The 26732-nt window shown below is 42.5% G+C and overlaps 1 protein-coding gene across 2 annotated transcripts in view; it reads right to left on the bottom strand.

Annotated features, from left to right (window-relative positions):
* Nucleotides 1-2587: 2587 nt before the first annotated feature.
* Nucleotides 2588-26732, bottom strand: part of CHD7 (chromodomain helicase DNA binding protein 7) — a 92748-nt gene continuing 68603 nt past the window's right edge. Inside the window, exons 15-37 of one of the 2 annotated variants that reach the window (XM_044292752.1) lie at nt 23660-23870; nt 22975-23170; nt 21885-22052; nt 21423-21602; nt 20607-20717; nt 20320-20525; nt 19901-20100; nt 18283-18442; nt 15337-15426; nt 14564-14667; nt 12851-12980; nt 12693-12765; nt 12460-12517; nt 11848-12073; nt 11558-11766; nt 10780-11451; nt 9822-9982; nt 8711-8938; nt 7906-8349; nt 6820-7041; nt 6540-6680; nt 5360-5464; nt 2588-4526 (exon numbers count right to left, since the gene is read on the bottom strand). In XM_044292752.1, coding sequence (XP_044148687.1) covers nt 3630-4526; nt 5360-5464; nt 6540-6680; nt 6820-7041; nt 7906-8349; nt 8711-8938; nt 9822-9982; nt 10780-11451; nt 11558-11766; nt 11848-12073; nt 12460-12517; nt 12693-12765; nt 12851-12980; nt 14564-14667; nt 15337-15426; nt 18283-18442; nt 19901-20100; nt 20320-20525; nt 20607-20717; nt 21423-21602; nt 21885-22052; nt 22975-23170; nt 23660-23870 — 5192 coding nt within the window. In that variant the 3' untranslated portion in view covers nt 2588-3629. Of the gene's footprint in view, nt 4527-5359; nt 5465-6456; nt 6681-6819; nt 7042-7905; nt 8350-8710; nt 8939-9821; nt 9983-10779; nt 11452-11557; nt 11767-11847; nt 12074-12459; nt 12518-12692; nt 12766-12850; nt 12981-14563; nt 14668-15336; nt 15427-18282; nt 18443-19900; nt 20101-20319; nt 20526-20606; nt 20718-21422; nt 21603-21884; nt 22053-22974; nt 23171-23659; nt 23871-26732 lie in introns of those variants that run through there. The other variant, XM_044292753.1, reaches the window with a different exon arrangement.

The raw sequence follows: 26732 nt of genomic DNA, 5'->3' as shown, positions 1-26732 counted from the left end.
TCTCTGCTTAAAATTTATGTATTTTTTTTTTTCATTTTAGTTTGCACTTTTTTACGTTACTAGGTGGTACTTTACACTGGCAGATCTGGTCTTAACATGGTAACATACATAGTAACAGTTTATAAGGCTGAAAATATAGGCATCTGTCCATCCAGTTCAGACTGTTATCCTGCAAGTTGATCCAGAAAAAAAAAACTGAGGCAGAAGCCAATTTTTCTCACTTTAGGGGAAAAAAATCCTTCCCAACTCCAATCAGAATAACTCCCTGCATCAACAACCCCTCTCTAGTAGCTATAGCCTGTAATATTATTACACTCCAGAAATACATCCAGGCCCCTCTTGAATTCCTTTATTGTACTCACCATCACCACCTCCTCAGGCAGAGAGTTCCATAGCCTCACTGCTCTTACCATAAAGAATCCTCTTCTATGTTTGTGTACAAACCTTCTTTCCTCCAGACACAGAGGATGTCCCCGTCACAGTCCTGGGGATAAATAGATGATGGGAGAGATCTCTGTACTGACCCTACTGTTGATAATCTTTTAGGGTACCGTAGTCCACCCATTCCAGTTATTACTTTAGTTGCCCTCCTCTGAACCCTCTCCAGCTCTGCTATGTCTGCCTTGTTCACAGGAGCCCAGAAATGTACACAGTACTCCAATGTGTGGTCTGACTAGTGACTTGTAAAGTGGTAGGACTATGTTCTCATCACGGGCATCTATTTTCCTTTTGATGCAACCAATTTTCTTATTGGCCTTGGCAGCAGCTGCCTGACACTGGTTTCTACAGCTTAGTTTGCTGTTCACTAAAATTCCTAGGTCCTTTTCTATGTCAGTGTTACCCAATGTTTTACCCTTTAGTATGATCTTGGTCTGATAAAACCCAGCAGTTCTCCTATACCCAGGGAACCCCCAGTGGTCATGGGACCACCAGGTCCAATAGAGGCATTGCCTCTTACTATATAGTGCTTGTTGAGCATTATGTAGTCTGGAAAAGAGAAGGCAGATATGATTATAGACTGCAGGCATGCCAAAAGACGGTCCAAAGGCAGTGGATGGTTCCTTAAGGCCCCTTTGACATGGCTATAGTAGACCAAGAATTCCAACACTACATAAGCATCTAGAGAGCTTCAACTAAAAAGATCAGTCATCTAACATTTATCCCGTATCTTGTAGATAGGAGATAACCTGTTACAACCAAGATACACCTCTAATCAAGTGTAGTCATGAGAACGCTACAGTCCCTGTAAACGCTCAGAAGCCCATGGACTACGGCAACTACCAAAAGTTTCTAGTCCTAGCTAGCAGACATCAGATGTTGTTCGCATGGTTATATCTGGCAATAAATACAGTAAATCAGAGCAATGACACTGCCGTTATTGAGAATCCTCCTTTACCATTTTCCTAATTATATTGGTGTCCATCAGACAAATTGCATTTCAGTGATGTGCAATTTCCTACCACCAGATATCAGAGAATGCGATTTCGTCAGGTATACTCCAAAAAGTTCAATACGTTTATCCAATGTTGAACTGTCACATCATTACTGCAGTAAGGCAGGATCAGAATACAGATGAACCTAGTGCAGGGACCATGCTTTTGGCTAGTCCAACATCAGAAAATATACTGTGAAACCTCTCCAAAACATCGCCTTTTTTGCCTCCTTCACCCAGCGTTCTGGTCAGTGATTTTTTTAGTCAAAACCAGATGCGGCTCTAAACACAGAACAAGTGCAGATCTCTCCCTTATCCCATATATGTCTGTGGAGGCTCCAATCCTGGTTTTGGCTCATTTACTGAATGAGGCTTTTGAGGGAACCACCACCTTGATCAGAGCAGAGATTTCCTAGGATACATATTTAGCTCCACCACATATTATCCATCATCTTTGAAAAGGCCACCTCTGCTTCTTCTTCCAAAAAGACCAGTTTTCAATGCCGTATTAGGAGGGGGTCTTCTTAAGTAGGTTTCAATATACACCCTGAATGCTGCAAGTTTATTACACTGGTGGGCAGGGGTACACAAGGTTCTTCTTGTGACCATATGGTGATAGTACAATGTGCAGTTGCACAGGCGAATTGTATGGTTATACAAGTAATGTCAGAGGTCAGTGGATGCTGAAAAATCAATAGATTATGTCGGACAGCTTCTGCTTTTCAGAAAACTGGGTCAGTTTTCATTTCATGTTTATTTGGCACAGTACTTGCTGGCTATGTCGGCTGTACAGTCCTCAGAATACCACTGAGTCAGGCTCTCGCTGACACCCTTGTATTGTTTTTCTACCCATTAACCACAGATAAATGACCTACATATTGTGCTCGTTAAAGCCTCATTTTTTTTTTCCTTTGCCCCTTTGTTGCCAAGAGCTCTCCACCTCCCTGTGCAGACCCTTTTGTTTTCTAGAAAGCTCCCAGGTTAGCGAGTGCAGTCATTGTCTAGGCAGACTGCAATGCTAAACCACACAAGATGCACTTTTGCTTTGTCCTCCTGCCATAAAGCAGTTCACCGGCAATAAAAAAACAAAAAATAGTCAACCCACTAGAAAGATATCAAAAGAAAAATATACAAAAGCCATAATACTGTATTTGCTTCTATTGTGAATACAAAATATAAAGTGGTGTACACCAATTCTGATTTGGTTTCCCTAGACACTTCTACGTTTTCTAATTACATCACTGCATCTCATGGATCACTTTTATTAAAAGCATCATTACTACTGTTGGCAGCAATTTACAGTTTATCTTACATGATAGCAGTTTCGAAAAAGAAAAGAAAAGAAAAAATAAACACAAACATTTACAAAGTCATGTCTGTAAACTTCAAGGCTAGTTTAGAGTTGAGGTAATGCTGTTTAGCTTTGTGGCTAAAGTAACAAAGTTCTTTAAATTAAAAACAAAAAGGAAAAAACAAAAAGGTACCTGATTTTAATTTTATGCTCAAACCAGTGCATTATAAATTTCATGAGACGACTTAACTGTAGTTTTGTCCTGTAACGACTTTAGCAGTGAGTGTGTTAAAACAAAACAAAAGAAACAACCAACAAAATAATAGGATACTTTTCACATTCAACAGCTGCCTCGTATTGCTGTGCCTCCAGACAGAGACGTCACTACATCATGGAGATTGTCTGAAACGGTTTTGTGTGTGTGGAACCCTCATATACAGTCAAAAAAGGTAATGATATGTAAGAAATTCATCTTGACCTTCACAGCAAAAGAAAAAAAAAAGACAAATAAAGATAAATAACTTCATAATTCCTTAAGCAGCCTGTCCTTCGATTTGCACCATTATTCAAAAAAAAAAAGTTGCTGCTTTCATAATACCAACGGTAAAAAAATAAAAATAAACCGCTGCAGCGCATTATGTAAATTTCCGTTAGCAAAAAAAATCTGTCCTCCAAAACGTTTGCGAGAAATTATAAATAATGCACTGCACAATACTTAATGACCAAAATACCTTTTTGACACATCCGTGTGACATGACTTAGATTTTTTTTTTTTCTTTTTTCTTTTTTTTGCTACACTATTTTACAGAACAGCTTATAAAAACTAGGTATGGACATTTACTGTGAGTGTAAACAGTAGGACTACCACTTGAAAAAAAAAAGTTTAGAACACTGTAACTGAGACTGTTATTCATCGTCGTCCTTTTCATTTTCATCCTCGACGCTGGGCGAGTCCATTTCTTCTCCATGTGCTGTTTCATCTTCCAAAACGGATGAATCTGCTGTTTTGTCCAGGGTCTCCTCTACATCACTGGCTTCCTGGCTCTCTGCTTCCCCTTTGTCAGTGGCCTTTTCTTCACTAGCGCTTACAGCAGTCTGAAGTCCAGCTAGTGATGTGAAACCAGGCAGTGTCAATCCTCCAAGCCCTGGAGGTAGAAACATGGATGGGTAGAACAGGCCTGGAGCCATGGTGGACAGCAGGAAAGGACTGAAGGCCAGAGTATTTGCAGTTAACCCAGCTGTGGTAGTAACAGCAGTAGCAGCACCAGAGTCAGTAGCATTAACATTGTCTGTAGTTTTCTCAGAGTTTTTGCCGTCCTCATCACCTTCTGCCTTCTTCTCAGACTTTGAAGTGCCATCTTCAGTTTCTCCTTGACTGGAAGCAGCAGTAGAATTACCACTGCCAGCTGCTAAGGGGTTATTTAGAAGTCCACCAAGCCCAAACATGTTGGGTAGCCCTGCCATGCCTGGCAGCATTAGAGGCAGCATTGCGGCAGGGTTTTTAGAATCGCCTCCAGCTGCAGCAGCTGTTGTGAGACCTGAAGGGAACCCCATAAGACCAGCGAGCTGGAGAGATTGCAGATTCTGAAGATTCTGAAGACTGGCAAGATCCATTCCAGCAAACAGGCTATTCATCAGCAACGGGTTTATTCCAGATGTAGAGGCTGCAGCAGCAGCAGCAGCGGCTGCTGCAGCCGCTTTGGCAATTTCACTTTTCGGCCTTCTCCCTCTTCGACTAGCTCCCTCTTCCCTTACAACAGGTCCAGTCAGAAGTCGGTCAAACATTGACTCGGGTACAAAACCCTAGAAGATGAAATATTTGCAATTAGTGAAGGAAAAACAGGAATCAGTACAAGACAACATCCTCTACAAGTAGAGAAAAGAAGGTTCAGAGACAAAGATTCTTTACTGTAAGAGCAGTGAGACTATGGGACTATAAGATACAGATACAAGTTCAACAATCAGAGTCAAATATCGTACGGTATGTGGAGTTTTCTCTCCTAGAAGGGATTAATACAATATACACTGCTTCTAGGACCCTAGTTTAAAACAAACTTTATTAGGCAAATTAAAAGATAAGTGAAAAGAAAAAAAAGGTGTTTCCATGTGAAGGGTCAAGCTCCGGTTCAATGAGTTATATGTGCTGAGGTTCGGTGAAAATAGGGTTAATTCAGGCAGGTGCTATAGACTTTAGAGCTTTCACTGGGTTCTATAATCTAATAGATCATGGTGTAGATCATACAGGTGCTTGATACATCTAGTCCCATGTGCTCATCGTATGCTCTCCCTAATTCTAGGACAGGGATCAGCAACCTTCCGTACTCCAGCTGCTGTGAAACTACAACTCCCAGCATGCACACTTACTTGGCTTTTCTTCTAACTCCCATAGAAGTGAAAGGAGTAATCTGGGAGTTGTTGCTTCAGAACAGCTGGTGTCCCGGAGGTTGCTGATCCCTGTTCTAGGAGATGTGCAGTGGGGAGTTGTCCTTGAAAAGAACGACCCCCAGCCTCTGGAACTTTGGGTCTAAGCCTACTGGAGCCTTCCTAACCTCTACCTCTCTCGTCCGACACATTTCGCCATGGAAATATTGGTAAAATAGAGTCCTGGATAACAGGTTAAATCATATTGTACTTACAGACTGCTTAACAATGTCTGTCCAGTCTGGAGCTACAGCAAACTCCGGGTTCTCTTCTAACCAGCGAGGAAGATCCCGCATAGGAGGAGCCATTGCACCACCCATCTGTAATGTGCAAATGAAAAATCAGTGGAACATAAATTATGAACAGTGGATTAAAAATCTAAAACAGAAAACCCATTTGTTCCATTGTCTGGATACTAAACCATCAATGGCATGAGATTTTAATGGCGTTGTGTAAGAGATTCCCTCCATGCCATTGGGGGCGGTAACTGGTACCGCAGCCGACTCAAATTTTCCACAGATATAAATTATATACCCTATTTCCATCCATTTGAATGCTTCTTTCTTATGAGCTAATGCTTATATTGCTCCTTAAATTGGCTTCAAAGTAAGCACACCACCATGCGAGGTAGGTGCCCCCAGACATAATTATACTAGAGATGAGCTAATCTATTCGGCCCATCAGTAGGGCTCCTACATCTGTAGGGGGGGCTGTCCACCTGCCACAGGATTGACCAGTCCCGATATTTTGCCTGGCCATGACAATTTCCTGCCTGTGCTAATCAGAGCAGCTATGCAGACAGGAAATGGTCATTTAGCCACGCCCTGTCAATCTTTGGCAGGTAGTCGCCACTTCACCTGCAGGGATAGCAGGGATAGCAGGGATAGCAGGGCCCCCCCCCCCCCCCCCCCCTGCCACCACCACTGGTGAAAAAGAGGAGACAAACCAATTTGTTAAAAGCCCTGCTAATAATGCTGATGAGATGAATAGGTTTGCTCATCTCTAAATTATACCTTTCTTGTAAAAATGTGGTCCTTTAATCCCTCAAATTCTTATTTTTATGTAAATAAGGTTTTTGGTGCACCGAAGGCAGGGCAGCTCCATTTTGTGCACCATTGTTCCATCGGTATGGTCACCCAGTGTTTCCCCCTCTTGTTTGATTTACAGTCCCTGAGATTTCATCGCTGGTAGCAATGGCAAAGGGGAAGATGCACCAAGAACCTGACTTGCATAAGAATAAAAAGAAGCTTTTCTTAGGATTCAAGGACTGGTTTTGCACAAGAAAAGTATGATTATGTTTCGAGGCACCTACCTTACATGGCGGTATTTTTACAGATTCTGGAGGCGACGGCCTCTCTTTAAGGAATGAGTGCAACATCCAGATATAAGCATTACCTTCTTTCCATTCCGTTTATTGACTACAGGCACTCGTTCATCTCCCGTTAATGTATTAATATCCAGTTTATTAGGATTCCGACATCTGTGACGTTTCTGCTTCGGCTTTTGAAATGGGGAGAACAACATATCTGTGCTCTTCTGTAGAAGACATGTAAGAGACAGTTTTTGATTAAATAATTAAAGTAATAAAGCAGATTACATCAATGTAAAAGAACTCTTGGCTAGTACTAGGTTTACAGCTCAAATGTTTAAAAATGGTGCAATTTGTTGTACTTACTGGTACATAACTTGGCATATCAACGGTGTACGTAGGATGTAATTTCAACCATTCAACCAAATCTTTATTTTTGGGTGCATCTTCCCCCACTAGTCTGGTCCCATCCTCCAAGTTAATAACAGGGATCCGGGTTTCTGGCTCCAGCTGCCCGGGAGATGGAATGTTTCTGGCTGGTGGTGTTTCAATATCTTCCTCGTATGCTTTGGTCAAATCAGCATCCTCCTTTAGCGATAAAAAACAATTAAAGGATTTTACTTAAGGAAGCCATTTAAATCTTACTTAAAGGGGTTGTCCCATGAGAAGTAGTCTACAGTTTTCAAACCAGCACCTGGATCTGAACACTTTTGTAATTGCATGCAATTAAAAATTTAGTATAACCACAGAGTTATTCAATAAAATGTATCTGTATAGCGCCACCTGCAGTTTGTTCTTTTTCTTATTTCCTTGTACAACTCACTGAGAAGGCCGCACATGCTCAGTTTCATCCACCAATTGCCTCCTGAGCTGTGATAGGGAGAGAGCCCCAGCGGAAAAGACACTTCCCTTGAGCTGTCAGCTTGATAGAAATCTAGCAGAGCAATGACTGGGGAGATATCTGGATTCATGTGAGGCACAGGGCTGGTTCTAGGGATTTGATAAACCCTTTAAGACAATTTACATTTACACAAAAAATGGTCAGGAAAATTAAACTTACTTCAATTCTATAATTTAAAGTGGTTTTTCAAATTGTGTTCACCATCATCGATTCCACAACCTAGTTCTAGCTCGACAAACAGGAAATGGATAGAAATGCCCATCCTCAGTCAATCACTGACTGAGGAAGTTCACTGCGGCAGTCAGTGGTCGGCTGAGCGGACATTTCCAGCCATCTTTTGTGTGCTAAACTGGAACTAGATCGTGGATAGCAGTGGGGACCAGAGCATGGCATCAAGGGGGACAGGTCAGGGTGAATAATGCTTCTTTTCATTTCTAACCTGGTCTGGCCCTTTTTAAAACAAATCACCCCCTCCCCTCCTTCCCCAGTCAACCTCCATATACCGTGCACAGCCTATTTAAGTACATCAACAGCGTGCTGAACTTCCTTACCGCAGATAATGAACTCCGCTTGTTGCTCATAAACAAAAGATCAAGACCCTCTACGTTTTTCCTTCTTCCCCTTCTCCTCTTCATTGGAGGTTCTCCATCTATTAAAGAACCATTGAGAAGATGCCTGGTAGGTGTGCAAGAAAGACCTGCCTGCAGTCGCTCCATTTGAGTTTTGAAGGCATCAGAGACAGGGGTGGAGGAATTAGGCAAGATAAAGTTAGGAGTAAGAGATGCAAAATTTGAGGTAGAACTTGTTGCCTCCCTGGCGGCATTCGACAAATCCACAACAGTCTCTTGTCCATTTTCTGTCCCTGCTTGAGATCCACGCAGCTGAGCTACCATCTCCATAAGATTTCGCCTTTTGGCAGCCCTTTCTGCTTCAACCTCAATTTTCCTTCTTCTCCGTCTACGCCTATGTGGTACAGACAGGCTCATTGCAGCATCCTAGAAATGGACAGGAGACCATTAAAATTAAGCAAAAAATTAATATGAAACATGGTAGTGCATGCATGAACCTGTCAGGTCATATGGCTCTCGAAAGACCTGTCAAATGTAATAATACAGCAAGCAGCCTGTGATAAACGTAGTGCACCCTTAAGTCGTGATGCATATAAATGCAGTACAGATATGCCCACGGACAAAGTTATGCAGCATAATGCCACATTTCTTGGCGACACAAAACAAACTACTAACACATGACCTCTTGTCACATGGTACAAAATTTTACCTTTCCAGGAAAAACAAGCGGAGAACATACTGTACATTATGACGAGACACCAGAGTAATGTCAGGGAGGGTAACTTGCCTGAGACAGTTGTGGAGACGCACTGATATCTTCACTTCCACTGAAGTTGCCCTGGGCCACCATTGAGAGCTCGGCGAAGCTTCTCTTCTGCAGTGGGCTATCCAAGGCAGTCGGTGTGTACCCAGGGATGAGCCCCGGGAACTCAAACATCTGGCGTCTATTTACTGGCCACTTTCCTTTCAGTACAGTCTCACAGATGTTGTCTAATCGATTGATCATCAACCGATCCTGCATCATACCAGGAAAAGCAGAAATGACAGAAGAAATTAAGAAAATACGTTGGACACAAAGTTTTCGGTTTTAACAAAGAAAGTAATTCCTGCCTAGTTCTCATAGGCTTTTTTTATTTTCTTTTTTTTTTTTAACTACTTTTTGTTACCATTCATTTAACTTGTGTGAGCCTAAGAACCTCTTTCAGCTTTGTGTATTATGGAGACAAAAGAAGAGTTACTGCAGGGGGTAAAATAGTAGGCAGTGTCTGCATATACGCTGAACTCCTACTGTTTGAGGCCGTAGAGCATTGTTTCTTATAATCATCAGCTGGGGAGTAAAGAAAGAAACATCTGCTTCCACTATCTAGCAATTGCCAGAGTTTTTGAGAGCACACCGGCCTTGTTTTCAGAGCGGTTCCTCATTAGAGTCACTACTAATAAAGTTCAGTATTCTAAAATCTTCACCACATCTAAAGGATAACAATATTCATTCCAAATCCTTCATCACTTTACTTACTCCACAGCAAAGCCCTCAATTTAAAATCATTAAATATAATCAATCATTTTGAAACCCTTTTCCCAAATGTTTAAGCTGCTTCACACAAAAGTTTACATTCGACAGTTACTGTGCAGGACCCATTGTGACATCTCCATAGCATTTTTCAAGCAAAACCTCCGAAAACAGAGACACTGCTCAAAGACCAAAACCAGAGCACAACAGCTGCTGCAAACCGCCTCCTTTCCACAGGAATAAGCCTATTAGTGTCTTGTTTTTATAACCAGATGGCCATGTCATGGTGATTAGGAAGCTTTTTTGCCTTATTATAATCTAAAACATACAGTGAGCACATCACAGCCATTACTACAGAGTATATTTTATACTAGAAAGAGGAACATACCTTGGGCCAGAAAGAAAAGGAAAATGTCCTCTCGCGAAGCATATGAAGTCCAGACTGATCACAATCCTCCAAGAAGAAAGCATCTCGAGTTTCGTCCCTAGCAGTACTCAGGGATGCATTGCTTTCTTCGTCAAAGTTTTTATCTTGAGAAGTTATTCCAGCTGGAATGAGAACAGGTTCATATAAGTAGATCGTATCTAAAAGGTGGCCATAGACATTGAACTATGAATGGCCGATCCAGCTGATTTTTAAGGAATTCCTTACAACCCATCTTCCTGCGAGAATGCAGATACAAACTGTCTGCAGAGCTCACCAACATTGGTTGGATCTGCAAATGAATAGCTAAAGCCGATACAGAATAGTGATGAAATGGTGGGATGTCTTATACAATATGTTCATCAGCAGCATCTTCTCACACATTAAAATAAATGTCATTATACCAAAAAGGCCCCAACTCCTATGGTATTTTAAATAGGTTGTCCAGGATTACAAAAATCTAGTGGCTTTCTTCAAGGAACATCTGTTCATGGATCATGTCTGACATGACAGCTCAGCTGTACTGAAGTGAATGGGGCTGAGCCGCAATACCATACACAACCAGTGGACAGGTAATGAGTCATTTTTTTTTGGGGGGGGGGGGGGGGGGGGGGTGAATGGGGCAGCCATGTTTTTTATGTAGCTGGACAATCCCTTTAATGTGTGGCCTGCTCTCCTAGCCATGTCAGGGAACATAAATTGCAACCCCTATTAGCTTTATTCTGTACTGCACACAGGGTTGTCAGTTTATAAATGTTGGGCCAGGGAAGAGAAGGTCGACAACTAGAATAATTTGCATGAAGCTAACCTACGTTCCCACCACTGATTTATATTGGTAATGGTTGGCAAGGTGATGGGACTTCTTCAGCTAGAATGACATAACTGCTTAAGTACCATGGGATCAATAACCTCTCCAACATACCTTCTGCTTGAGAGGACTCCTCAGACTTGTCGTCATCATCATCCAATTTCTCATCATCTTCTTCCGAGCCCTTCTCTGAATTGGATTTTGGGTCAACATCTGGAGTCATATCTGCATCTTTGATCTCATGTTTAACAGGGACAGTTTCAGGATCACTCTCGTGTTTCATTGGCTTCTCATCGGGTTCCACTTGCTCCTCTTCTTTAACCTCAGCTTCTTCCTTTATTTCAACATCTTCAATCTTTTCAGACTTTACCTCCTCCTGCTCTACCGCTTTTTCATCCCTCACAGGTGTGGAGGGCATTATAGGTGGTGTATCACTATAACTAGAGCCAGGTGGCAGAAGGATGGGCATGTTTGGATGTGCACTTCCTCTGTTTTGAGCAAAATTCCTATGCGCCTCCAGAAAAGATAATTCTGGATCATTGAGGATATGATAGTCTGTCCTACTAACGCCATGTTTTGAAGCACCAATCAGTAAGTCTCTGTCATGTTTCCCACACTCCCACCATTCCGGTAAGTCAAGGCTTGGCTGGCATAATTTAAGCCGTTCATTTAACTGAGGGTTATTTAGAACTTGTTCCCTTATTTTGCGCAGAAGTTCAATGCGGTAGAGTGTTCTAGAAGCACGTTCCTCCGTTATAGGCTCAATCATAGAAAGATCACACAAATCTATTAAAAGAAAGAGAAAATTGTAGAACAAAAAACAAAACAAAAAATAATCTAAGACTAGATCATAAGTTGAAGCTATGTAGCTGTTGCCAACTGTCTTACATACCATCTTCAGGTTTGTTTGACATGCGACACACTCTTCTGCACATCAACACAAAGCAGTTGAAATACTTCTCCAAACTCTCATCAGATTTCTTATCAAGACGGGCAAAAGCTCTAAATTGGTTCCAGTCAAACTTATGTTTAGCTGTGTCTACGATCACGCCAAATGTAGACACCACTCTATAGAAGTCAGCCTCTTCCCGTCTTGTCCACCTTCAGAAAATGAAAATTGGATTAGTATGCATCTACTGCCATGAGGAGGAAGACAACATCTACAAGGTAGAAGGGACTTACTTTTGTCTTCGCTCAGTGATAATTGCTTCTCTTTCGGCTTCCAGGGCTCTTACTTCTTCCCGAGGACGTCTCCTTCGACGATCAGTCTTCATTTGTGCTTCTTGCCTCATTTGTTGTCGCTTATAGCTGCGTTGATAGGCAGTGATGAGCCGCCGCAGGCGTGTGGTGAGAGCTGAGGTATGGGGCCAATATAGCCTGCCCTCTGCATTGCCTTCACCGCTCTTTTCTGCAAGAAAAGGTTGCATTCACCTTTTGCTGTTTCAACAGTAATCTTATTCCCAAAATAATATATTAAGCCTATGAAGATGGTATTTCGACCAACTTCAAACTCATGACAAAAAAAAAATAATACATGAATAATAGATATCTGGACATAGTGCCAAAAAGTCTAAATCAATGGCATAAGTACTAGACTAAAAAGTAACACTACAACAGGGCAATATTATTAACATGAAAGCCAAGTTAAAGGTCCACTCCAGTTTTTAGGTTACAAAGTTGGACCTGACATTCACATCTAGTGGGACATACCAAACCGATGTTCCCAAATTAGCATGGCTATTCCTTACCAGACTTGCACTTCTGTAAACAGGTCGTGTGTCAGATATTTCTTACCTTGCGTGTCCACATCCATGCAATCTTCTTTGTCCTCAAGGGGAGAGTTGGCGAACTCCTGAGGAACAAAACAAAAAATTTAAGCAAAACTCCTTATTGTAAAAGAGAACTGTTGTGATCGCCTTTTAAAGCGAGTCTGCTGGTGCTTTGCTGCCTGTCCAACATGTCAAAATATTTTAGAATCCTTGCGTTCCAAAAATTCCATATGTTGAGAAGCAACTGTATGTCCTTACATCAATGTCATCTTTAAACTGAAGCCTTGTGGGTTTGTATTCTGGATCTTCATCCTCTCGGTCAAAGTCTCCTCTGTCAAAGCAAGAATGAAACAAGCCTTACCACCAAAGCCATAATTTACATTTAGAACAAAATATTGCTCAAAACCGTAGCATACCCGTCTCCGCCATCTGCCAGCATATCTGTCCCCCTCTGCTCCGCGGCAATTGCCTTAGCATCAGGCATACCAACTCTCTCCAGGAAGTACAGAGCCGCGTCGGCCCGCATGGAATTGTACTTCTCGTACCCTACAGAAAAGTAATTGTATATTTTAGGTAAGGAAAGGAACGGGCGAGAATATTAAGAAGTCTCACCCTTCATTGGATGTGTGGAGGAAAGATTTAATTGATCGTTCTTTCAATGGCTTTACACCTGATCTGAACTGCTCTTCAGCCATTAAACCAATTTGTTATAGTAACACAAAGAAAGGAAAAAGCACTAAGTAGCCATCAATTACAGGAAAAGCATTGTCTATATATTAGATTTTCATCTAAATCAGGAAAAGAACTGTAGGTTAAGGCTTTTATTCACATTGTGTACATCGTATGGTCCACCCTCTATTCTAATCCATTGTTTGCCTTCGCTGCGGCCTAAATTTTTCGACTGCTCTTCTTCCCTCCCCACTCACTCAGTGAACACGGGTTATATGAAAGGCCATCGAACCTGTCTTATTAGGTTTCATGTGATGCATGTCAGAAAGATGACACTGTTCCCTCTACGGTTTTAACACACTTGTTTTGCTTTCTTTTTTTTCCTTCAACTGGCTTTAAGTGACCAGATAGAAAATGGCAGGTCCCAACAGTGCACTGCAGGAGAATGATTTTAGATCTGACTAGCCTCAGCTGAGGCCCCCCATTTAGGAGAAAAGCAAGAGGCCGCTGTACATAGGCAGAACAGCACAATTCAATTAGGGTTTGTACTGCAACACACTTCTCCTAACTGCTGTAGAGCCTGGAGCCAAACTGTAATCATGAAAGGTTTTATAAGCCATCATTCTCCCCTTTAGTCAGGCCATGCTGCTGAGAATACGCCTGCGACCTCCAGAGAATTGGGATTATAATCAGGAATTGCTCACTGTATATATCATGCCAGCTCTGCATCCCGAGCCTTTCAAAGTTAACAAGGCTGCATCCCACTCAAGGGAGCTGGGAGTTCTCGGCGCTGACATTTGTGAAATATTGCTTGGAACAAAGCCCAGGAGGCACTTGTACAGATTAATAGCAGAGGTTAAGCCCACCATCCACTTTGACACTGGTTGGCAGAGTTAGCAAGGAAAGCAGTGCTAGAAGCAGTTTATGGAGATCTATAACACTCTTCGGCCATTATTACTACAAATATGGATTTACTTACAGATCAGTGTTAAATATTTTCATTCCCCACCCACATCTTTTGGATGTCTCACAAAAAAAGGGTTTTTTGTTTTTTTTGTTTTAGATCTTTGCCATCTCTACAGAAAAGATAGTGTCAATGGAGAAGGAGTACAATATGTTTCTATAGTCGCTGCTCTAGAAAAAGGAATCTATTTTTCCCCAATTTCTTGGGAATGCCTCAAGAAATACAGTAGTTGCTGCTTCTTAGAAGAGAAATATGGTGAAACCTCTCCACGAGACCACCTCTCTCAGAAGCCCAGCACTCCACCACGTATTATGCATATAGGATACCATGCGTTAGAAGACAGTCTTTTCAAGGTAGTTTTGGGCGATTGTCTTAAAGAGGTTTCACTGTATGTAACTACAAATGGAGATCCGCTTTGCCCAACATGCAAGACTCCAGTAGAATCTAGAAAGCCATAAGCTAGAGCCTGAACCAGCAGAGGCTTAACTGGACATACCATGCTTGAAGACGCCAATTAAAAGGGACTTATCAGCTTCATTGTCCCACCAGTCAGCAGGAACTTCTGCATGGAATGGCTCTGGTATCCACACATCTACCTCACTGTCAAGGAAAGGAAAAAAAAACAACATATAGTATGAGGCCTCTAAGGCAGTCAATAAAGTGCTATATAATATAGTAAAGTCCTGTATTACATAGTATGGTAGATCTTCGTGCTAAATGATGGCAGTAATTAACCATTCATGGTCCAGGAGCAGGAATTTCAGGCAATCGCTAGACTAAAAGTAAATACTTGCAAGGTAATTGGATTGTCCATGCACCTCTTAGGTTTTATTTTAAAAAGTTATTCCTGCCAATCTGTACAGATCCAAATCTATCCAGTGGCAGTGCTGAACTAAAAGATGCCTAATCTATGTACCAGTTAAAATAAAAAAAATGATTGGCATAGGCAAAGTGGCTGACCTGTTCCATCTAATTTTATCCTTGGCTGTAGCCCATTTTTCAATAGTCTAGCAATTAAGCAAGGCAACACGTAAGTGCCCAAACTCATTGAAAAAAAAATAAAAAATTGGATACTTATAATTTTATTGCAGAAGGTAAAATTTTTTTTAAAAAAAAAGTTAAATACTCAGCTGGCAAAGGGTTAAAGAAAACCAGAGGGTAAAAGGAGAGGATAAAAATCAAGAATGTAAAAGGCGTACGGCATAATTAGTAACAGCAGGTACAGACCTTGCTCTTCTGCGACAAGGACAAGCCGTACGTTCAACTAACCTTGAGTCAGCACCCTCTAAGATTTTGTCAGCTTGGTCCCCTATCACTTCTTGCCTGAGATAGTACAGCATGCGGACACGCAGCAGGACCCTGGAGAGGAAGAGAAGAGAGGGGGTGAGGGGAGAAAATTCTTAACTTCAGAATTGTTTGCCAACAGTGGCTTTTGGCAGCTGCTGCTGTTCATCCATCATCCTGCCAAGGCTGATTAGCCATGCTGTATGGTAGGCTTGAAGCGTGACAGATGGTGGCATATAATCACCTCTGTGTGGTGCTTTCTGCTGGCTTCCAACGGGCCTGCCTGGCAACCGCTCACGCTGCACAGGGAGGGAGCAGGCTGGGCCCAACCCAGGCGCATTACATTTAGTCCTACCTAGTGCAGCTTGTGAAGTTCAGACACGTACTGCACCGCTGCCTCTGAAGTACTGGAGCAAGTTTGTAAACAACCGAGCAGATGGCTTTCAGTAACTGTTCTGCTTCATTATCTCATAAAATTTCCTCAGCTGCTGCCTTAATACCATTTTTGGAAGCACATCAGAAGTTGCAAGGATAAACGAGATCTATAATCTGTTTTTTTTTTTCTTTCCTCCTGCCTTTTTTTAAACCACTGAACAATAAACCCTCACAATGGGACGGTGGGTTTTTCGGATTATATAACTATTTGTTTTCTGTAAGGAAGCCAGTTTTATAGAGCTGTAACCACTCGCAAGCCCGTCCTTGCAGGAAGTCCGCACGGCCTGCCAGGTTTAACTGTATGTTGCACAGGGGAACGCGTCAATGTCACTTTGCAGGTGAACTTGAGGCGCTCTTTCAAGCGAATCCATTCAAAACTAGAGACTAGACTTCATTAACCGCACCCTTGTCAGACCTTCGACGGAGAAGTTCAAAAAGGGAAGGAGGGGTGATCTGGGACGTCAGCCGCTCGCTGCACCACAGCTACGCTTTATGGCACAGAGACATCTTTTCCCAGTTTAATAGGATGGCACAAAAAAAAAAAAAAAAAAAAAAAAACATGAAGACCACGTCGGTTTTTGGGTTTACACTTATGTTTAGGAGGTCAGACTTAAATAGAAGTCCCTTTATTTAATGTTTCATTAAAATTGCACCAGAAAATAACTTGCCGTAACAGAACCCTTTGGGTTGTCTACCTCGTGATAAACATTTCTACAGGAAAGACAAGAAGGACACACTACATACTACACATGGTAACCGCCATCATTGGGATTCTGCAGCTTGGAGACTGGAGCTTGCTGGGCATATAATTAATAGCTAGATGCCTTATTTCATAGACTAGCGAGGAGCCAGATGCTGAGGAGATTCTGCTTGAATGCAGGTCTGTGGGTTATGGCCGACTCATTTATCTATGCAGACATGCAGACTCACTAGGTGGGATTGGGAAGCATTAGCCATTCGTGGTCCTTGAGCTGAAACGTCATGGCTCTGCAGGTGGCAGGCCTTTTGGACAATACTTGTTATAGTTAATGAGGTGATAAAGATGCCCTTGCCTCAATACTTCAAGCTATATGGGAAAAAAAAGGTCACATATACAACCTGCCATAAGACTGCGGTGGTGGGATGTATGCGGATGAAAAAAAAAAACTGCAATCATTCTGGTTCATGTGTGGACTTTGGGGCACATTTATCTCATCTTAATAAGCCCTATAGCTGGCGGTGGATCCGCTGGAGGTATTTTGAGGCGCCTGCCTCTTCATAACTTCAGAGCATCCAATGCTGATTCTAAATGTAAAACAGCTTCTGAGCCGTCTTACATTTAGACCAATTTCTATGCCTAAAACAGGAGTATAAAATAATGAATGAGACAGGCCTGCCGGCCTTTCCCCCCCACACTCACTTTTTTTTTTTAGACTTGGCGTGAGCGGGGAATAAGTCGCAGATTGTGCCGCACCATGGCGTTAAGCTTAAAGTCATTTTCAGCAAATGTTATGCAAAAATTCACAACGCAAAAAGCATATTGCAAAAAAAGTGCATACTGCATCTTGCAAAGGTTTCCCCTATAGGAAGTCGAGTTGCCTTGTAACTCTTTCCTTTTCAAAGCACAAAAATGTTACAAAAGAGTATTGAAGCAAGGAGGGGGAAGAGTTACCAAAACTGAAAAAGCTCAGGAGTAATTTACAGAAACCAGAAACCTTTCATCTTCAAAAGGGTCTCTGACACATGAGATCTGGAAACTGTTGCTATGGCATACTTACCAACAAGTAAAAAGTACAAAAAAAATGTGGACATCTGAAGCCTGGAAACACCCACAAAACACCAACTTATGGGTGGACATTAGATTGATCGGGTCCAAATCTCAGTAGCCCCCGCTGATCAGCTATTTAAAGGGGTTGAACCTGGACATACCTCCATTTTCACCCAGGCAGCCCCCCTGACTTGAGCATCGGAGCAGTTCATTTTTGGAGATGCTCCGATGCTAGCCTCAGGGGGGCTGCCTGGGTGAAAATAAGGGTATGTCCGGGTTCAGCTCTGAACCCGGACAACCCCTTTAAAGGTTCACAAAATCAAATTGAGACAAAGCTGCAATACCCAGACCAGCCACTACTTAAAGTATGGCGTCCTGAGTACAAACAGTATCCAAACCAATGCAAAACCATGAAGAGGCTTCTTCAAACAGCTGATTGGCAGGGTTCTGAGAGCGGATCCCTGATCGAATATCGATGGCCTATTTTAAGGAAAGGCTATAAATTTTAAAAGGTTGGATAACCCCTGTAAGGTTTACATTGCATTGTAATAGCAATAGGCCATCATCTAAAAAAACAAAACAAACACAAAAGATAAACTGTGAAACCAACCTGAAAGTTCACACACTCCCTTACAGGAGCTCTGTTCGTCACACCAAACACTGACCTCTTTGTGGTCAGAGTGTGAATCACTGCCGTTTGCCTCTGGCGTGTGGTCACACCTTAGAAGAAAGCCACTTTCACTACTTACTTGTTACAGTGATGCTTCAGATGCTTTTTGTAGCTATCCTCCTGAAACAAGGTGTCTGGGTTGCAGCTTTGGAGCCAGTCTGCATGTTTGAGCACAGGCTGAGCATTCTGGCTTTTCACCTTCTTTCCTTTCCGTCCTCTGGGTACTGGGGCAGAGAGACCTATACGTGGGCACATTCATCGCAATGTCAAAACGGTGCAGATTTTAATAGAGAAGTGCCACAGTCACATCAGTCGAGCAGAGATGTTTGCAAATTTGGTGCAACTACCATTCAGTGCCAACCGTCTTCCAAAAATAATTCTATAACATGGCTGCTCATAGCAGTTAAAGGGAACCTGTCATCAACTTTATGCTGTCCATACTAAAAGGCAAAATAATGTAGAGACAAGTGAGTTGATTTCAGCGGTCTTTCATTTTAAGGTTAAAAGTAAGTGGTTGCCGAGAACCAACCTCACAGTCATTGCAGACTGGGCCTGGAAAAGAGTCCCGGCCACCTGAGAAGAGTCATGGTTATTCATGATCTCCTGCTCTCCCTGCCTACCTGCTGATGACCGACAGTCTTCTAACCTAGTTTTCTCTCTTTCTCTCTAGGAGAGAACTGCCAATCATCAGCAGATGGTGAGAGAGCAGAAGATTAGGAATAACCAGGACTCATCTCAGGTAGATTTGACTCCTTTCAAGGCCTGGGCTGCAAGGATTATGATGCTGGTTCTCGGCAACCACTTACTATTAGCTCATGAGTGACACACCGCTGAAATCAGAGACCTCAGTGAGGTCATCATAAAGTTGATGGCAGGTTTCCTTTAAATGGTTGACAACTTTGTGAGGCACAGACACAACATGCGCATCTGTGCTTGGCACCCAAACCAGAAAACAAAACTGGTGGCCAATTGTATGCTCCAGTGCTCCTTGGCCACCAGAAAAATTCTAAGAAACAAAAAAATGATCCAGGATAGAATGCTGGATAAGGGCTCATGCACACGACCATTTGCAAATTGCAGATCAGCGAAACAGATACCGGCCGTGTGCATGCCTCCATTTTTTGTTCAAACTCCTGTAGAAATATTCTATCTTCATCCACAAAACTGACAAGAATACGACATGCTCTACCTTTTTTATGGGTCCACAGAACGGACATACGGGGAATGAACTAAAATGAATGGGTCCGCATCCAATCCAGAAAAAAAGGAAATATGATGCGGACGGTTCAAACAGTCAAGTACATGAGCCCTAAGTTGCCAGTTTCCTCTTGCTGACCGCATGGCCAGGAGGTGTTTGAGTTCTCTATAAATTAGCACCTCCAGCACACCATCTCTATGTGTGTAATACTGGATCTCTGAGATAGGAAGCAGATTGGAGGTAGTCACTCATGGTCTGCCTCCTTTGTTGCCAAGCAACAGCGCAAACTCATATGGGCTACAACTTTGCAAACAGCTGGATTCAGACACTATCCTTAGAGACTCACTTGTTACCAGAGTTTTGTTTCAGTAGAGTACTAAGGACAAATTTAAAAAACAACTACTAAATAAACGTGACTGTAAGAAAGTGATTTAAAATGACATAAAAGTTAACATAATGGGTTAAGACATCTTATCACGGCATTCCTTGTGTAACCTACCAGAGTGGTTGACCAGAGCACGCGTCTGTCCATCCTCTGTTGGTGTAATGAGGTCCCAGATGAAACTTTTAATGTTCTCATCCCCTCTGTAATGATTCAGACAGTAGACCAGAATGGTACGGCAGATGGTTTCCACGTCTTGCTCGGAAAGTTGGCGCTTGAAACGGCCGTGGGAAAGAATATCTATCCAGCGGCCCCACCTAGCACAAAATTGAGAAGGTTCATACTGTGTGCCAAAGGACAAATGGCAATAAGAGCTGTATAAGAATTCAGACGCCTAATAGGTGATGACGTATGAGCTCAGAATTACATCTCTTCAGCAAGTGCTGAAAAGCAAATGTTAGACAGTTCTGCTTCGTCTATGTCACATGTAACATATCATGAACACACAGAACACAGATCAGAGGCCAAGAACATACCCATAGACCAGCAGATTCTTCTCAACCCTGAAGCATTCACTTCTTGCATAGCCATGAGACTTGTCCTGAGGCCTACGTGGTTTGATGTTGGGCTTGTCCTCAGAATCACTCTCCAAGTCAGAAAATTCCATGAGTTCATCTTCTTTTACTGCACTGTAAAGCCTGGTTTGTTTCCTTACACGTGGAGTATCAATTACCAGAGTGTTCTGCAAGGCAATTGAGAGCACAAATGAGGCATTTCGACCCATCATGTACTCTTTACACTAATGAACGTTGAAGACACTTACCCTTCCATTTAATACATCAAGATCGAGCTCTGCTTTCTTGGCCCATTTCTGCCAGAAATTAGGATCATCCAAAGATATATCTGTCCTGTTTCCAGAGGCAACAAAACTGGCCTGATAAAAAATGAACACACAGTTAGGGTACTTTCACACTTGCGGCAGAGGATTCCGGCAGGCAGTTCCGTCGCAGTAAATGCCTGCCGGATCCGTCAAAACGTATGCAAACTGATGGCATTTGTCAGACTGATCAGGATCCTGATCCGTCTGACAAATGCATTGAAATGCCGGATCCGTCTCTCCGGTGTCATCTGCAAAAACGGATGTGGCATTTATTATTTTTTTCACATTTTTTGTGGTCTGAGCATGCGCAGAACGCAAAAACTAATCCGTTTTGCCGGGACACTCGGGGCCAGATCTGGCATTAATGCATCTCAATGGGAAAAAATGTCGGGCAAGTGTTCCAGAATTTTGGACGGAGATAAAATCGTTGCATGCTGCGGTATTATCTCAGTCCTGAAAAGTTAAAAAGACTGAACTGAAAACATCCTGAACTAATTGCTCTCCATTCAGAATGCATTAGGATAAAACTGATCAGTTCTTTTCCGGTATTGAGCCCCTAGGACGGAACTCAATGCCGGAAAAGAACAACGCTAGTGTGAAAGTACCCTTAATATAACATACTAGATTACTGATATAAAACCAGCCTATAACAAAAACACAAACTAAAGCTCATTTACTATACAAGCACGGGTGACCTACATAGGCTGGGGCACCAGTCATGTGAAGATAAACCTCAGCCCATCTGAAAGGATAGCATACCTTTGCAAAGGTTGAGCCCTTTCCTTCAGACTCTATAGTGATGGTGTGAGTTCTTCTGGAAAGAATTTGATCAATGTCCTCTTCACAGAACTTGGAGCCTTCATCTTCTTCATCCATCAGTGCGCCATATGCCCCTTTCCGTAGTAGGTCTTCTATTTCCTTCTTAGAAAGCTGTTGTACCTGCAGGTAACGAGGAAACCATTTAGTTATGCTCCATATGCAACCACGTTCATTTGGTAAGCCCTGTGCATCTCATGTAGACAATTAGCAAACTATTTCATGGCGGTGGAGGTTTCTTCTTTTTGTCAAGCCATTACCAGTTACTCTGCAGACAGGCATCTTTGTATTTTATAGAGATGCTTCTCAGCTCCTCACAGGTTGATCAAATCTCAAACGGCACAAAATACACATTCAAATAAAAAAATTGTCAAACGGGATCCAGAAAAAGGACAGTAGACTTACCCCATTTGTTGCATTTTCCCTTCCGCTCATTGACTGCAACACAGCCTTGTCCAAGCCAAGTTTAAGACTGGCCTTATCAAACATTTCACGTTCATAGGAATTCCTTGTGATCAGCCGGTAAATTTTCACGGATTTACTCTGCCCAATGCGGTGGCAACGTGCCTGTGCCTACAGAAATGTACCAATAAAACAAAGTCACGATCTCTGGCAATTATTTATGAGGCTCCACAGCATTGTTCAAAGCATGTCATAGTCATTATTCGTGTCAACCTTAGGCCTCCACATAACAGACACAATAGGCCAACACTGCAGTATTTACTGAATGTTTCAGAATTTTTTTTTTTTTTTGGCACTCGAAAAATCTTAAGTGTTAAAATGTCTAATAGTTTGAGAACTACGGAATTCTAACACACTTATCCTTTCTTCTCAAATTGGTTTGTCTTCGGGTCAGTTCACTTTTGTGTTCAGAGCCTCCATTGTGCTGTTGCCCTTTCTAATATTTTTCGGCAGCAAGAATAACCCAATAAGCAACGACATTTGTGCCATCCAAAATACAGGAACCTGACAGACCCTATTTAAGTCCAAGGTGTCCATTGGGATTTGGCAGTATTGTTTCAAAATGGATCCTGCATAACTTTCATGGCTTTGTTATAAACAGCGGTCATAGCGCCTGAGGGCCCGTTCAACACAGCAGATTGACCAATTTGGACGCCGCAGACCTGGGGTGGCTTAGCTGCATTGAATGGAGCTATATCACGAGTGGACACCCACCGCAGCTCCAAGTGGAGGCTGTCTGCACACCATGTTAAGAAGGGACATGTTCCTTTTTGACATGATTGCAGCTTTGAACTGCTGGTCCACGAACACACTACATGACTACCGACAGAATTTTGGCCCTTAAAGTTCAAAACAGGGGAGCATTCTTTAGTGTTCTTTAGGCGAACTTAACTTGATATATGATAATCAAGATCTACATGTCAAGGAATATACATCCAGAACACTTGTCCATGCTTGAGATCATCAACCAGACACAAAAAAAGATATACATCTTCAAAAAGGAAACTAGTAATACAGAAGAAACCACTCTTACCTGAAGGTCATTCTGGGGGTTCCAGTCAGAATCAAAGATAATGCAAGTATCAGCAGCAGTTAAATTAATGCCCAGACCTCCTGCCCTCGTACACAGCAGGAACACAAACCTATCAGAGTCAGGCTTGGAGAACCTGTCAATAGCAGCCTGGCGCAGGTTGCCTCTCACTCTGCCATCAATTCTCTCATAGGGGTATCTGGAAAAAAAAAAAGAAGAAAGGGTTATCATCGAGACCAGTTCTTCAATTTACTCTATTTACTTAAAACAACCGCCAGCTGCATCCTCCTCGAAAAAGGTTGATGTATTTCAACGGCAAACTTGTGAACGGAATTGAAATGAGGCCTGCTGCTTGCCTGCCTCGTGGCTGCCTGCTCGGCGGCGCGGGGGTCAGTCTAGCCCCGCTGCTACAAGTCACGTTTGCCATTCAGAATGAATCCGGGCCTGCTCTGGGAATTCAGTCTCGATCAATAAATGTCGGTGATATGAAACAGACAGTAAATGCAGTTTGCTTTTCATTTTAAAACCATATGGCTCAGCCTACTTCCTAATTCCAGGCACAAGTAGAGCGATACAACGTGGAGGAGACAGCCATGAGAGCAACCACAGACAGACATCGCAAACTTTCTCTGTGACAAATCTGCAAACAGACCACGCACTTCATCTTTCCGCTTGCACGAATATTCACCTGCGTTGGATGAGGTAGTCTTCCAGAATGTCCAAGCAACGCACCATCTGGGAGAAGATGAGCACCCTGTGGCCACCAGCCTTCAGTTTTGGCAGCAGCTTGTCAATCAGAACTAGTTTGCCAGCGCCCTGGATCATAGCCTGGAGCGGAAAATCTGGAAGGTCACCACTGTGTGCTTCTCTAAACTCTTCCAAAATTTTCTCTTCAGCACCTGTGAAGATGTAGAGACTAAAAGGTAAATGGGAGCGCGGGATGTGCAGAACCTCAGTAAAAGTGGAAGTGATAATATATCCCAGAGAACGGCAGGACATCTATTTGCATTTAGAAAGAAAACGGTTAACAGCAGAATACATTAGATAAGACCTGTCACCACTTCTGATGAGTCTGTTTTAGAAAATACCTGTACTCTCCGTATAAAAAAAAAAGTTGCTGCAGAATTGTTATTTTATACTATTCCTCTGTAATTCCTCTTAGAAAATTGTGAATACATCTACAACTGGGCATTTCCATTCCCCTTGTCGGGGGGGTGGGGGGGGGGGGGGGGGGTGGGGGTTGGGTTCCCTAGACAATCTGAAACAGTCAACACTGATTGGACAGTGTCACAGTGTGAAGGGACCCCCCACACTGGTGATGCCTACAGACGTCCTTTCATGTATTTATACATTTCTAGGAGGCATAACTGTACAACACAGGGCTATAAGAAAAGATGCTCCAGAACGCTGCTTTCATGGTGAAAGGAATGAGACACTAAGGCTAATAATAGATGTGGCTTCTTTGTCTATACAGATCATTTTTCAACAGTCATCTTATTATCATCACCGGTAAGATTACAATGACAGACATCACACACACACACATATATATATATATATATATATATATATATATATATTTATTTATTTTTTTATTTATTTTTTATTTTTGAGGGTTCATGCACACAACCACATGCATTGCAGAACAGACATACGGAAACGTAATGCACACAGTAACTTCCGAAAGAAAATACGATTGTGTACATGAGCCCTTAGAGAGAGAGATATAACCCAGGATCCACCATTCACAATAGGTGATATCGCAGCTTCTCTTCTCCCTCCTGACCTCTGCACAGGTCGCCTGCCTAGAAAACTCTCCCACAGAAGTTTACGAGTCTTCTCCAGCCTACTGTGTCTACGGCCCATGGTATCTCTAAATGCTGTTAACACCACCTCAGGCAAGATGGCCGCCCCCATATTCATGTTCAGAAAATAGAATAAAAATAAAATAAAATAATCAGAAAATAAAATCAGATTGGAAAAAAAGATTGTGTGTCACTATCTGGGTTTAACTTGTAGCAAAAAATTACAGGCGACAAATTCCCTTTAAGATACTTAGAAATCGTGTCGATCCGTTAACTCTTTAATGGCATCATACACAGCTCAACCCACAGAAAAATCCTGATAAAGCAGGCGCACTCTATGAATGCTAATTGATGGATGACTCTGGAAACAGGATGTGACGAGAATTATTTGGCTATCCCTCTGACAAACAAGAGACACTGCTATAAGGCAAGCCATATCATAAATGGGCTCGCGGTCCAAGGGGAGAAAATGCAAGCGGGGCCTGGAGGAAATGGCGAGCCAGCAAAGCTCCAAAACACACGGCACATGCAGCTCCTGACTGAGTCAGCAGCAAGGGGCCCGGGGCAAACTGCCCAGGATGAAATCCGCCCCCACGAGTGACAGCCCTGTCGAAAAATGTTATTGTGAGTGAGAGTCATCGCCTAAGGGAAAAGGAAATAGGGGGCTGGAGGACGCTGCACATCAATCACCGCAGGTTACCAGGTTGTAATTAAATATAATTTGCAAACAGTTTCACGAGGGGGTTAGGTGAAAATGCAGATGCGCTCTCAAAGAGACAGAAGGCGACATTTTCCCACCTCTCGGCAAAAGGTTCTTTGCAATCTATTGAAACATCCCAGCATGCACAACACACTGCATACATCTACAGTAAAGCAAAGAATAAAATAAAATAAAAAATACAACGTATAAGGGTCCATTCACACGGATCCACACTACACCCGGCCGGCACCCCCATAGAAGTGCCTATTCTTGTCCGCAATTGCGAACAAGAATAGGACATGTTCTATTTATTTTTCCCAGAGTTGCAGACCGGAACATCGGGGGGCTCCGGAAATGCGGATGCAGAAAGCACAGAGTGTCGATTTCGTCCCCATAGAGAATGAATGGGTCCGCACCCGTTCCACAATTTTGCAGACCCATTTGCGGACGTGTGAATGGAGCCTAAAGCACATGCCTTCCATAGGTTATACATATAAACCATAAACTATGTTGGTCCGTCAGAGTATTTCAAATCGTAGAGTTACTTCTACATAAAAAGATTCAATACGTCTCATTATTTTACTTTTCTTCCTTTCAAAGGAAGTTCCTGGTGCCATGAGTTTCCAGCAGTGGGTGAACGCTGGGGTCGCTATGTCAAGTAAGGGGATATTTGGTTATACACTGCTAAGGAGCATGACAACGTCTTTGTATATAAGGGTACGTTCGCACAGAAGAAATTTCACTTAGAACTCGGCACCTGTTACTTCCAATAGGAATCTGTGTTTACGGTTCATAGGCAAAAACTGCGTTGAGTTTACCCACATGTGGATCAGCCCCACTGTATACTGCTAATCCGTGTGCTGACCCACAGCAGGGCAAACTCCGCAAAAATCTAGGGCCTGCCTCATATTTCTGCCACCGATTCCATGCCATGTGAACACACCCTAAGGCCTCCTGCACACAACCATATGGCTTTTTCAGTGTTTTGCGGTCCGTTTTTTACAGAACAGTTGTTCCGTTTTTTTGTTTCTGTTCAGTTTTTCCGTATGGCATATACAGTATACAGTAATTACATAGATAAAATTGGTCTGGGCATAACATTTTCAATAGATGGTTCCGCAAAAAACTGAATTCCCGTATGTGTTCTTTTTTTGCGGACCCATTGACTTGAATGGAGCCACGGAACGTGATTTGCGGGCAATAATAGGACATTATCTTTAAACGGAACGGAAAAACGGAAACGGAATGCATACGGA

This window comes from Bufo gargarizans, chromosome 5 (genome assembly GCF_014858855.1).
Source record: "Bufo gargarizans isolate SCDJY-AF-19 chromosome 5, ASM1485885v1, whole genome shotgun sequence".
Taxonomy (NCBI): Eukaryota; Metazoa; Chordata; class Amphibia; order Anura; family Bufonidae; genus Bufo; species Bufo gargarizans.
The sequence above is the reverse complement of the archived record's forward strand: the minus strand, read 5'-3'. Positions and strand labels throughout refer to the sequence as shown.